The 14,833-nt window shown below is 41.7% G+C and overlaps 1 protein-coding gene across 1 annotated transcript in view; it reads left to right on the forward strand.

The window, feature by feature from the left end:
* The window catches only part of LOC136857510 (sodium-coupled monocarboxylate transporter 2), a 210,890-nt gene that overhangs the window by 164,515 nt on the left and 31,542 nt on the right, over window positions 1-14,833 (forward strand). The window contains exon 10 of the mRNA XM_067136219.2: window positions 3,151-3,334. Within this exon, the coding sequence (XP_066992320.2) occupies window positions 3,151-3,334 (184 nt within the window). The remainder of the gene's footprint in view (window positions 1-3,150; window positions 3,335-14,833) is intronic.

The following is a 14,833-nucleotide window of genomic DNA, read 5'->3' on the forward strand; positions in this document are numbered from 1 at the left end:
TTTTGGCAGGTCGAGACACAGTTTTTGACCGCGGGAATAAAGATTGAATCCACGAGATTTGTAATTATCTCTCAGCGCAATTGGAATCCAGATTCATCGAGAACATATGGGATCTATTAAACTGCGGGGAGCAGAACAAATACAGTTCTCGTTAGCCAAAGAAATGCTGTTAATGACCTTTAAGGGAAGTGAAGAACGCTAGATCAAGGAACTTGTCAGTGAGCTACAATTCGACTGTTTGAATCCTAGCCAAATATTGCGAAAAATGAGAGGTTATGGTGGAACGGACATTTCTAACTGAATATCAAAAAAACATAGTGCCCTTCGGTGAATCAGAGCGTACCACGAGGAAGTGGTCAGAACTATAAATCCTGCAAAAATGAAATTCAGCAGCCTATTTCGAGTAGTCTGAAGGGGTCAGAAACAGAATGAATGAAACCCCCATCTTGCAGTCAGGATAGGAATTGTGTAGGATGCCGAAGTCTGTCGCACTCCTCTGGGACCATGATTAATAACTAAAAGATGAAATAAAATGATATTGGAGTGTGTTTCTGGATTTAAAAATTGTAGAAAAAACCGGGGTACTCTGAGAAAAACCTGTCCCGTCTCCGTTTTGTCCAGCACAAATCTCACATGGTGTGACCGGGATTTGGACCATGGAACCCAGTGGTGGGGGGCTGGCGGGCGGCCGTCTGAGCCACAGAGGTTTCACTACAAACCCTCTCGGTGGTAATTCCTTGATTTCTAAATCGGGCCCACAACCTCCTCAATTCATCTCACGTAGACAGCTCGGAGCTGGTACCGAACCTCAGATCTATGTAGAAATACCTGACCTCGTGGGAACTGACTCAGGGAACTCCAGTGGGAGGTAAGCTTGTTACCCTTAGACCGCGGACCCGGAAGATTTATAGCATAATGAATCGAATTCACGTTCAAGTCAAATGATTAGATTTTGTGCCCAGCGGATCGAGGAATGGTAACGCCCGATGGAACCCTGCCTATCATAAGTGTGCTTACTTGAAGTAAACAGTGTCATTCTCCCTTCTTAGTGGTAACTACCATTTTCCGTGCCAGGAGCTAATCTTAATATCGCCTGACCTGGAACCCTACTTTCACAACTGTCATTATGTACGTGATTCAGAGCAAACTTTTGAAATTAACTTTCAGAGAACACAGAAAAATATATTTGAATGTAGTCTGGTACGTTGTTTGTTACAATAGCAGTAGAGCTATTACTATTGTAATATCCAAATCAAAATGATCCCAAAAACATTCTTGTGCTTCATGTTCATCTGTTGTTAAACAAATGCAAGTAATCCTCGCAAAATTTCAAAGGTTAGAGATATTCCAGTTCTCTTCCTAATTAGCTGAAAAATATTATGATACTGTCTTTGAAGTTTTTGGTATTGATTAAGTTCGACTGTTAAGACCCCTTATTGCAGTCAAGTTCTAGAGTATGCCATCTATATCACTTTCTTCTCCTCTCCAGACCGTTTATCCTAATTAATTGGGGTGGGCACGTGTTAGGAAATAGATCCACTTCTACGACCCGGTGACGGTCCTGACATCAAGCATACACTGAGGGATGCATTCTCTGTTGCGTGTGTTTCTGCAGTGCGGCGTGCCATATGCTCATGATTATTAGTGTACCAACGAACGCTAACACTCCGTCTCCGAGCCAGCAAAATTAACTATCACGGTTGAAATTCCAGACCTGAAGGGGAATCTCTTCCAGGAGCTATGAACGAAGACCATAGAGAGTAAGAGAAGCGTTCATCCAAGTAACTGTGCGTATCGTCCCTGTTACGTGACCAACATATCAATTCAGATTATTTTGAATGCTTGTTTATAGTATGGCTTTTAATGCCGGGAGTGTCCGAGGATGTGCTCGGCTCGGCTGGTGCAAGTCTTTCTATTTGACCCTATTGGCGAACTGCGAGTCTGGGTGTGGGATGATGATAATATGGTAGAGAGAGTGTGAAAACGGGACCACAACTTAGCCTACTCCTGTCGAATAACCGAAGGGATCTGTTCAACGCTTTATGTCTCCATCCGACCGACGAATTACCATCACTGGTGTTATGTGCCCTCACTCCATGTGAGCACTGCGGAGAAGTTTGGAATTGAATCGAGGCTTTTTGGCATGCAATCTAGTGAATTCTTATGGGTGGGTATGGTAGAATGACACACAAGGTAACCCCTGCCTGTCGTAAGCGGAGACGAAAAAGTGTCCCAAGGGGCTCTTAACTTCGGAGCGTGAGTTGGAGACCAGGAGGCCGTTAGCTGAGTTCTGACATTCCTTCTACTTACATGTGCCAGCCTCCTCGCTTTCTTCTTTCCTATCCGACCTCCCTTGGTCAACTCCCGTTGTCTTCCGACTCCGACGGTATTAGGTTCCAAGGGCTAAGGAGTTTTACATTTTCACGCCTTCGTGGCCGTTGTCTTCCTTTGGCAGATACCCTTATTTTTCGAAGTGTCGGATCTCTTCCGTTTTTCTCTATTATTATTGTTATACAGAATGGTTGCCTAGTTGAACTTAATGTTAAAACAATAATCACTCATCTGATCACACCGAGCGAGTTGGCCGTGCGGTTAGAGGCGCGCGGCTGAGAGTTTGCATCCGGGAGATAGTGGGTTGGAATCCCACTGTCGGCAGCCCTGAAGATGGTTTTCCGTGGTTTCCCATTTTCACAGCAGGCAAATGCTGGGGCTGTACCTTAATTAAAGCCACCGCCCTTTCTTTCCAACTTCTAGGCCTTTCCTATCCCATCATCGCCATAAGACCTTTCTGTGTCGGTATGACGTAAAGCCAGTAGCAATGCTGCCGGCCAACATCCTGATGGTGGATATTTTTACAACCAACGGTACTCGAACCAGCAAACCATGGTGTCAGACCTTTTAGACTTAACGCCTTTACGATCATAGCCACCACGCGACCTATTTTTAAACAATTTTAAGAAATTGTGTAATGAAATACAACTGTAATATCTAAGAAGTTTGTTATGCTTGAGAATCCATCTCTAAGTTTGTTTGTTATTATAGATTGTTTTTGAAAATGAAATCAATAACTGATCTTCAAATCTAGACCTGGGATACGTTGAACTGAAGAAAATATTTTACCTTACTGATGACTCATTATTATTTTTACAGCTCCATGTCCAGTGCTCTCAACTCCCTCGCCGGAACCATCTTCGAGGACTTTGTCAGTCCTTGTCTGTCCGGTAAAATGTCCGACGAGAAAGTTAACATGATAATGAAGGCCATCGTGGCTGTCATTGGCGCCCTCTGTGTGGCTCTGATCTTTGTGGTGGAGAGGCTGGGATCAGTGCTAGAGGTAGGTTCTCAGTTTAGTAATTCCTCGCCTATGTGGCACCTTCTTGTGTTTGACGAAACAAGTGAATAAGACAGCGAAGACCTTGTTGGTCTGTGATCTTTGTAGTCAAGAGGCTAGGGTCCATGCTGAAGGTAGGTACTGAATTTGGTAATAATTATACTATGGATCTTTCGGCAATAACAGGATAGAATGCTAACTTGTTGTATACACAACTGTGCAACTACCTGCACAACGGTTATGCTACGAGCTTAGCCTAAAAATTATGGGTATGGCCTATAAGAATGTGGGTTAGGCATTTTGTTCCCGTTTCGGCACGCCGTACCGGTGTACAGTTATGTTCCGTTCTTCCGGAACACCGAGTGTCAGTTGTTTCGAAACTTTCTGAAGCGAGACCGAGGCAGTCACTTGCTGTCTCGTCAAAAGTGCCACTATGCACATCCCTTCGTCTACTAGCTGACTGTGTGCCACCACGTGATGGAGTGTTCTTTGTTCTGTGAGTCCCGTTGCACCGCACCGACCACTGGCCTTCGGCACAAGTGAATCACTTAATGCGCTATGTTTTATTTTTAACTGTTCTGTATTAGTGTTTTCATTGAAGCCTAGTAACATATTGTATACCGTACACAAGACGGTAAACGTTTCAGAATGTTGCACTTGAGTTCTGTTTGTGATATTTGTAAACACATCTACTGTCGGAGTAATGGCGACAAGTGTATTTCCGAATGAATGAAAACATTCTTATCCTAAAAGAAACTTTTAAACATGAATTTTTGGGTGAGTATTTTGGACTTCCGACTGATTTTTTACGTGCCGTGAAGCTTTATCCTGGCCCTAATTGCTCAAAATACAGGCCGATTCATTTCAATTGGTAAAAATATCCTTGAAATAATTAATTTTAAGCACCTGAACTGTCAATGGGCCGTGATATCATGTGTATTTCATATTGACTGAAAATATTAACTTAAAGCAGCCTTTAAACGTGATTATTGGACGCGAATTTCAGTGCTCCGACTGTTCCTTCACGTTCCGTGCGTCTGTATGCTGGCTGTAACTATTATACTCACAGCACGTCCGGTACAGGTACATTCCCGCTGACGAGGAGCATGCCATGTTGCCTCAGAAGTTATCTCTTAACCGCTCAGTTACAGTTCCGTGTGGCGTGTGCCAGCACAGTGTACCGAAACACTCCACCTCAAGCTCCTAATGTTTGGCAACAGCTGACTGTTCAGATCTGTCCAACCCTAATCAGAACATCCTGATTTTATATTACTCTCACTACATCGCGGAAGAGCGGGCTGTATTCTAACCTGTTATAGCCTAAAAATCCGACGTGTAGTAACAATATTGCAGTATACAATCATTTAACGTTTCTTAAAACATTTGATATTGCGAGATGTCTTGCAGCTCAGAAACATTGGAACAGAGTTCGTATCTTCTGGTCCGTTATTATTATTTAGCGTTTGGCAACACATTAGAATCTTCTTCTTTTTCTGCCGCTTTTACCACACTTAAGGGGTCGCGGGTGCGAACAGTGTCGCACATGTGGATGTGGTCCTGTTTTACGGCCGAATGCCCTTCCCGACGGCAACCCTATAGGCGTGTTTCTGTGGTGGTTGGTTATGTAGTATGTTATACAATAATTCCTTGGCGGTCAAACTATCAACAGTTGTTGATCTCGTGGCCATAACACTTCTAGTCTTTTGTCCCACCAATAAACGACCCCCGGTTGGACAAGTTGGTAACAATTATTCCTGCCTCAGTGACTGCTGGAATATAGCCAAGGTACTGAAGGGGTGGTTGCAGGAGGAGTTCTGAGCAGCGATCTCCTTCCTCTGAACAGAAAACACGGAGCCTATCGACACTTACACGATGCCATTGTATACAGAAAGAAACCGATGTAGATACGTTCAATATTTCGGAAATGGTACCGTGCACATTTAGAGACTTGTAAATAGACAGCTGTTAGTAAGTGTCACCAGAAGGCCCCGGAATTTTATTTATGTAATATCAAATTATGTACATAAGAAAGTAGTAAACATCAGTGAAATATGTAATTCAACATATAATATTAATGAAACATGCACTAAATTTCAAAAAAAATGTTCGTATATTTCTTTTATTATGACTTGTGGTTATGAAATAGGGGCTGCCTGGCCGAGGCGCTAAAGGCGTGCTCGGTTCGCCCGGAAGGACATAGGTTCGAATCTCCGTCAAGAAGTCGTAAAATTTAAGAAACGAGATTTCCACTACCGAACGTTCATATGGCCCTGCGGTTCACTCAGCCTATACCAAAATTGAGTTGCAGGTTAATTCCTGGGGACGAAGCAGGCCAGGCCAAGCGTACAGCTAATCACTCTAACCCTCACGTACCGAGGTTACGAATAGTGGAAACCTGTCCTTCCACCCCTCCAAGGGCCTTCATGGCCTGTACGGAAATAACATAACTTTGCTTCATGGTTATTAAATGAGACAATAACATTGTTTTAAACACCTCCGTATTTTATGGCGAAGTCGTCGCTGTTGTTCTAGGAAATTTATATCGTCTACTGCTTTATAATTTTGACGGTATTAAATAATCGAATTAAAAGCATAATGGAAATACTTCAAATATTTAAAAATTAATGTTATGCACTGTCACTCTTGGAGTATATTACACAACACATTTCATGTTGCCCTCATGCCCTAAAACTTAAACATGTAAATCTATATATATATATATATATAAAATAAGAGTTTTGTCTGTATATTGCTAAGAATTTAAAAGGAATGGTATTTATATATCGGTCGTGTCCAGATTAACAAGGAAATACACTTTGTCCATTTTCCGTAATGTCTGTCTGTCTGTCTGTCTGTCTGTCTGTCTGTCTGTCTGCCTGTCTGTCTGTCTGTCTGTCTGTCTGTCTGTCTGTCTGTCTGTCTGTCTGTCTGTACACGCATCACTAGAATACGGCTAAAGAGAATTTAATAAAAATCGGTATGGAAAGTCGGGGAATAAGTCGCTACAATCTAGGCTATAAATAATTTTATTCGCGCTGATTGAAATGGTAGTTTAGGGAAAGGCCTGAAACTTAATTCTCAAGTATTCATGTTATTAGTGGCGATATCTTAATGAAAATTGGTGTGCGAAGTCGGGAAATAAGTAGCTACAATCTAGGCTATAAATAATTTTATTCACGCTGAGCGAAATGGTAGTTTAGGGAAGGCCAAAAATTTTATTCTTGAACATTCACATTATTAGTGGTCCTATCTCATGGAAAATTTGTATGCAAAGTCGGAGAACGAGCCACTAAAATCTAGGCTATACATCATTTTATTCACGCTGAGTGAAATTGTACTTTGGGGGAAGGCCTAAAATTTAATTCTCAAACATTTATTTTATCAATGGTCATATTGATAAATACTACATAACGAAAGTCATATAGAATTAAATATCCGACCATTTATGTCTTATAGATTTTTACCGTACCGGCTATGATAACACAGATATTCATGAATTTATATTTTGTTGCTAAGTCCATATCAGCGCCGAGCCACGAGAAAATGGCTTAACAGAAGTTAATGAAAATCAGTATATAGAGTCGGGGAATGAGAAACTATAGTCTAAGCTATAAACAATTTTATTCTCCCTGGTTGAAATTGTAGTTTAGGAGAAGGCGCCTAAAATTTAATTTTTAAATTCCTATGATATTGGTCCTATCGAAAAGTACTACATAACAAAAGTTATAGAGAATACAAATTCCGATCATTTATGTTTTATTCAGTTTTACCGTACCGACTATGATAAGAGTGGTATTTTAGAGTCGGACGAAAACTAAACGTGAAGGCCTACAATATCGAAAGCGCATAACATTGATCAACAATAATATTACATTGAGCATTGTTTGATGTGATATTCTTTGTCTCTTATGCTGCCACTGAATACTGGCGGAAAATAGCCGGGGAGTTAGAAAATGTTCTTCTTTAGTATGCCATTCCTCTGGTTCATACATTTTCTGACACAGCTGGTACGTAACACACTGGTTCATCGTATTATTCCAGTTATTCGATCCCTAATTCGATGCGCTGTTTTGAATGAGCAGTGTGCACACTTAAGGCAGAGGCTCACTTAGTAGCAGAAGTAAGACGTGGTCTAGAATTACAATTTAGGCCTACACCAAATGATAGCACCTTAATTTACTAAATAACTCAAAATTCTACCCCAATAGAGCCGTTTCTTAAGAAAAGCTTCCTCCTCATCACTTTTATTAAATTCTACATTAATTTTATTCCAAATTAGCAGTGAAGAGTGGGTTTCTTCTCTGGATTGGAGGAGAAATTTGCCTCCAAGTCAGATAGATTCTTCCGCCGCCAGTATAGTGAATTGATATTTACCGACACATCGTGTACTCCTAGGAAATAGATTAGTAATAGGGCATTATTTTTGCCCTAGGAGTCTCCACTATACGACCTCCTCCCCGCCAAAAAAGAAAAGACGAAGAGTGTTCACGGATCACGGCTGTCTGTAGCTTGGTCATCCCAACTCTGAAACTTTAGACTGTAATTTCGGGAGCTTAGTTCTGTTCCTTAAAAGTGAGAAAATGTATGGTTTGTGATTTGATCGAGTATTTCATATGGAAGCATTGCTTTTAATTGCGCCATTCCTACTGACGTCACTGTAATATTTGTTCATTTCAGGTGGGAAAACCAGTAAGACAGTCTTCCTGAGGATGTAAAAATGGAGGTGGAGAGTGAGTGTCTACCATTAAAATGAAAGCTTCCCAACCTTATTGTGACTGATGGTATGCAAGCGGGTCTACCATTACAGTGAAAATTCCCTAACTCAGGCTTAATATGAGAAAAGATATTTCGCGACATCGCCGTCGCGTTTCTAGGGTAACTTTAAGAGCTTTGCAATTTAATACATTCTTGCTCACAACGTGTACACTACCTAACCTAGAATTCTGTATACAATGTAGAATTCCATAGCGAAGCACGGGTACATCAGCTAGTAATACTAAATAAAGGTAATTTAGAATCTGTCTTTTAACCCCTATTAAGTGACACACACATTGCGGTATTTTTTATCGTGATCGCAGTGTGTCACCAAGTATCTCGCGTTTTCCATTGCGATGTTTTGGCGCTGGTCCGATAAAATTTTCTTGTAGGCTGAGAAGGACCGTTCAGCATCGCAGAAAGTCACCGTTGCATAAAACTAGGTGGGTGAAATACACCGACTGACAGAGCAAATGCAACACCAAGAAGGAGTGGTCAGAACTTTATGCCAATTGCAGGGTAGACTGACGTCACTGAGGTATGCTCATGATGTGAAATGCGCCGCTGTGCTGCGCACGTAGCGAATGATAAATGGGACACGGCGTTGGCGAATGGCCCACTTCGTACCGTGATTTCTCAGCCGACAGTCATTGTAGAACGTGTTGTCCTGTGCCACAGGACACGTGTATAGCTAAGAATGCCAGGCCGCCGTCAACGGAGTCATTTCCAGCAGACAGACGACTTTACGAGGGGTATGGTGATCGGGCTGAGAAGGGCAGGTTGGTCGCTTCGTCAAATCGCAGCCGATACCCATAGGGATGTGTCCACGGTGCAGCGCCTGTGGCGAAGATGGTTGGCTCAGGGACATGTGGCATGTGCGAGGGGTCCAGGCGCAGCCCGAGTGACGTCAGCACGCGAGGATCGGCACATCCGCCGCCAAGCGGTGGCAGCCCCGCACGCCACGTCAACCGCCATTCTTCAGCATGTGCAAGACACCCTGGCTGTTCCAATATCGACCAGAACAATTTCCCGTCGATTGGTTGAAGGAGGCCTGCACTCCCGGTGTCCGCTCAGAAGACTACCATTGACTCCACAGCATAGACGTGCACGCCTGGCATGGTGTCGGGCTAAAGCGACTTGGATGAGGGCATGGCGGAACGTCGTGTTCTCCGATGAGTCACGCTTCTGTTCTGTCAGTGATAGTCACCGCAGAAGAGTGTGGCGTCGGCGTGGAGAAAGGTCAAATCCGGCAGTAACTGTGGAGCGCCCTACCGCTAGACAACGCGGCATCATGGTTTGGGGCGCTATTGCGTATGATTCCACGTCACCTCTAGTGCGTATTCAAGACACGTTAAATGCCCACCGCTACGTGCAGCATGTGCTGCGGCCGGTGGCACTCCCGTACCTTCAGGGGCTGCCCAATGCTCTGTTTCAGCAGGATAATGCCCGCCCACACACTGCTCGCATCTCCCAACAGGCTCTACGAGGTGTACAGATGCTTCCGTGGCCAGCGTACTCTCCGGATCTCTCACCAATCGAACACGTGTGGGATCTCATTGGACGCCGTTTGCAAACTCTGCCCCAGCCTCGTACGGACGACCAACTGTGGCAAATGGTTGACAGAGAATGGAGAACCATCCCTCAGGACACCATCCGCACTCTTATTGACTCTGTACCTCGACGTGTTTCTGCGTGCATCGCCGCTCGCGGTGGTCCTACATCCTACTGAGTCGATGCCGTGCGCATTGTGTAACCTGCATATCGGTTTGAAATAAACATCAATTATTCGTCCGTGCCGTCTCTGTTTTTTCCCCAACTTTCATCCCTTTCGAACCACTCCTTCTTGGTGTTGCATTTGCTCTGTCAGTCAGTGTATATCACAGAAGCTCCTCTTGTTCACCACTAATCATCTTATAAGCAGAAATTCTGGCCAATGAGAGGCAGGTAGCCATCCCGGATTCTGAGAAAGGGGGTTGAGCTGAGGCACTCCGACCCACTGTATTTCATAGAGAACGGTTAGAAATCCAAATTTAAAGGAATTTTGAAGCCAAATTTAGCAATTTAAATATATCCTACATTGACATAAAAGCTCGAATTGCCTTAGCCAAGAAAAGCTTCAACAAGATGGAGAAACCATTTGGTGGCCCGCTAGAGTAAGATCTGAGGAAGAGACTTGCAGCGGTTACGTATGGAGTAAAGCTCTATATGGTGCTGAAACATGGGCATTAAGAAAGGAAGAACAGGGAAGAGTAGAGAAATTTGAGATGTGGATTTGGACAAGAATTGAAGGAGTAAGCTTGAAAGAGAGAATATCAAATGAGGGAGTTCTGAATAGAGTGGGAGAGTGAGGAGCATGCTATCCGTAATCCAGAAAAGGATGAAAAATTGGATAGGGAATAATCTAAGACATAATAATTTACTACGAGTAGCAATGGAAGGGATGATAAAAGGAAAATTAGGAAGAGGAACGAGACACTATCAGTTATTAGAAATCATTAGAAAAAAGTAAGGAAAATAATGCAGAAGTGATGAAAAGAACACAGGATCGAGAGATATGGAGGTCATAGCCATGATTGGACATGAGGATGGCAGAACAACCTATTATGATGTAATGAATTTGCGAATTATTTTACTATTTCAGCAGTCTGAAAATTAAACGAACTGGCACAATTTTTTATTAATCACCTAGATGTGTACAAAAATGTTAAATTATTCACATACAGTAATACGAAAAATATATCCAATGAAACACAAGTATAACCATATCGGAACCACAATCCGTGGATATCTTTCATTTTCTGTTGTTTGCAAATAAATGAATGGAATATGAAATTGCATAAGAATACAGTCGTCACTCATGGTTCAATAAAATCGCATGTGTTTATGTGAGTGTGCGTATTTACTCGGTCATCCTTAAATAGATCAGTGTCATAAAATAGATAGTGTTTTATTCGTAACATAGTATTTTCCGCCCACTTACATAGTGCGCACTTAAAGTCGGTACTCAAGGACATTGTCACACAATCTGAATCCACCATATCTATGCAATGGAACATCATTTTCGTCAAACATCTGCGAAACAATATAATTTAAGTAACCATACTCACTAGGAGAGTATCAGGCACACATAAACCATATCCCCTTCATAGGGACATAATTACGTTTTCCCTCAAAAGGTTGCTGTTTCAAGCGAAAGTTCCCTTCGCCACGACAATGACGAATGCCCTGGAACACGTTTCGTACATATAGATTTGGATTTAATGCAAAAAAAAAATCTCACAGACATTTTCCTATCTAATAGTCATGGCCGTTAAGGTATGGCAAACACCGTGGTAAGCTGGTTCCACCACAATTCGCTATCAGAATGTTGGCCAGCAGGATAGGAGAGATGATAGTACAGAGTTTACATAGATTTCGTGCCAACTGACTGTTTTGAGTTCTAAACCTCTCCGCTGTATTCATATGGAGTGAGATTGAGATTCGTCTGTCGGATGGCGACATTAAGCTATGAGCAGACCTCTTCTACAGGAAGAGTTTACAGCTCGTCGGCGGATCAGAGTGGGTTTCACCCCACAAGTGGCCACTTCTGGTCCGTAGTCCGACAGCTCTGCACTCCGACCGACCTACCGAGAAGAGGAAGGGTGACACTGCTCTGCCCTGGTTCTACGCCTCTGCATTCGGGAGTCGGAGAGGGACTGGTCCCCACCGTCGGCTGTCCTGAGAATGGCTTTCCGTTGTTTTCCATTCTCTTGCACCTAAGCCAGTGCCGGGACAGTTCTTGGTACAGGGTACGGCCGACAACTCTCTCATCTTCAACATACATCTCTTTCCCAGATATAAATCTCCTGGTCTGAGAGACGTCGTCATCGTCTAAAAGACCCGCCTCCCCCTTCAGGGGAAGAATGAAAACATTTCGTAGTAGTAACAGACCTCACCTGCAGCCACACGGCAGCACATTATATTATCCTCCGTTCCAATACAAAAAACTTCTATATTATGTATATAATATCTATACATGTTTCAGCCTATCTGAAGGCCATTCTCAGTGGGAGATCGAATATTGCATTTATACAAACAAATAAAATGTGTGGAATTAAAAGATAATGGACATGATTAACATATTAATAACATAATAAAAACATATTGAGGTAGAAAATCCTCTCGTCTAAAAACTCGTTTGGTTGACATAAACATTGCTGATCCTCTTTAAAAGTGGAAATCTGTGTTGCGCAGCTATGTCGGTTTATCCTGATCCAGCATTTCAGGGGGTTGAATGTAGGAAACGCTATGGTATGTAGTGTAGTAAGGAAGAGGACTGTTATGTGTTTAAATTCCAATTAACTACATTTTTATAGTTTACAAGGAAGTCGAGGTAACGAAATTTCGTCCCAGAGTAGTTCATTGTATACCGCTAAACCGAACGACACAAGGTTGATATCGATGGCTTACTTCTAAAACCTCGTATCTCCCAATGCACTTCCTATCCATTTTCTTCCTTAAGACTGGTCACGCCTCTCAGCCACACATGGATTTACAGTCCATCAGAACTATTTTCGTTGTGTTCGTTCTCCTATGGTAATGTGTAAAGAAAAATGAACCTTAAATACGTTAAACTGTAGGAGTGTTTAAATTCGCCATGAAAACAACATCCCTACAATACGGTATGGTAAGGTCCATTTTCCTTTACACATTTGCACAGGAAAATGAACACTACGAAAAAGGTTCTGATGGATTGCATATAAATATGTGGCTGGGAGACGTGACCAGTGTTACGGAATATAATGGGTAGGAAGAACATTGTAACATACGAGGTTTTAGAAGTAAGCCGACGATATACTGAACTGGAACTGAACCCGCAAATTTTGGTGCAGATGACAGGTTCTTCCGTCGTCTGAGACACTCTCGCTCGCTGGTTGCAGGTTATACACTGCACACATTTCGATACAATTTACTGTGTTCATCAATTTGGACAATTTAACAAATTCCACACGTGTGAGGCGCGGATGTAGTAACTATTCACGGGAATAAAATTAACATGTTAAGAATTGCCGATGACATAGGATTAATTGCAGAAAGTGAGGAAGATTTATAAATGATTCTTCATATGATCAATAACATACTGAAAAAATAATATAACATGAAAATAAATATAAAACAAATATTTTAGTATGCATGAAGACGAAGTACAGAGATAAAATTGTAAAACGAAATATTACATTAACTGTCTGAATTTACATACTTAGGAAGTAACATCACGAGTGATGGGAAAAATTGTCGAGAGATAATGAGTAGGATTGCTCAAGATATACTTCTTTTTCACAAGAACATCTGCACACGTACTGTATGTGACCATAAGGATCCTGAATTTTGCAAAAAAAAAAAAAAAAAGCTAGCAGGTGTAGTGTCACAACTTGCAGGAAATAAGCTATTGGTACGCAGAAATAAAAGGCTGCTTGGACCTTTCGGAATGCAACACATTAATCACACAAAGTGGCCTAGACTGACAATTGAATCGTTTATTTCAGAAACCACCTAAGTGACACTTTTATCAAAATTGAGTATTTGACGGGATTGTACTATTCGGAGATAAATACATTGTTTTTAGCAGAAAAAACATATTCCGTACAAGCAATGCTGTTAGGCAGCTGTGTAAATAATCTGTTTATTTCAAAAAGAACCTAAGCGCCGTCGCTTAGGTAAATTCATTCCTCCACTCATGACGGTTGGTGGCCCTGCTAGGATAACCTGTTTAGTGACTCACACAGAATGACACAGTTGTGCGTTTATTATTGAATCTCTGCGACAGAGGTCAGTTTGAGACGATTACGCATAACTTCCCAGTCTTTTTCGCCTTGTGAGAGGGATTTTGGAAGTATTAAACGGCTCTTGAGGAAAGTGGTCAGAATTTATACTCTAGATGAGTATGCTGAGCTAGGCAAATGTGTTAGGACGTTTTACCGTTCATCATCTTACCTCGGACGATGTCTTAGGTTTTAAACATTGGTGGCCTATATCGTACAGTAAAATAACAAACTGTGATGAAACATCAGGCAGGGAAGTACCAAGAGAACGTAAGAAGCCATTCAAGGTTTCTAGTTACAAACAGTTTCTGTACTATAAAGATACTTCATGACAAGTTGTGGCAAAGGCGTTTATTGGAGGATTTTCATCTACTTACGCACGACTGAAAACTGACAGCCCACCTGAGCTACCTTCCGAGAAGGCTTATCCTTTGGGAAAGGTATGCTGATTACAATAATATTATTAAAGGGTTATAAAATTATTGAGCAAGTAAAACATTTTGTAGCCTATAATAACTTTATAAACTTTCAATGGGTTCTGCACAACGCAATTTTTGGTTTTAGGTTCCAATCAACAAAAGGAAAGTAGAAGACTTGAAAACATTAATGGACTACACCGTTGGTTAAGAATATTTTTATGACAGCATCATTCAGAGGCCAACAACTGAGAGAGAACCTGTTGAGGATATGCCAGAGGCTGAATAAAGCCAGAAATCGTTTTACTGTTCTAATTTGAATTTTGTGGTTCATTAACTGATGTCTGTTAAATTTTGTATGAATAGAACGGTGTTATTTACGTAACCTTTCATCTTAAAACTTGCATAGATTAATCAATTAGCTGTTTTTTATAATTGCTACAAACATTAACAGGAAAAATTGTTTATTTCAGAAACAACCTAAGTGTAATGTTTAAAAAATGTTTATGGCATTTAAACAAATTTTAAAC

This window comes from Anabrus simplex, chromosome 1 (genome assembly GCF_040414725.1).
Source record: "Anabrus simplex isolate iqAnaSimp1 chromosome 1, ASM4041472v1, whole genome shotgun sequence".
NCBI lineage: Eukaryota > Metazoa > Arthropoda > Insecta > Orthoptera > Tettigoniidae > Anabrus > Anabrus simplex.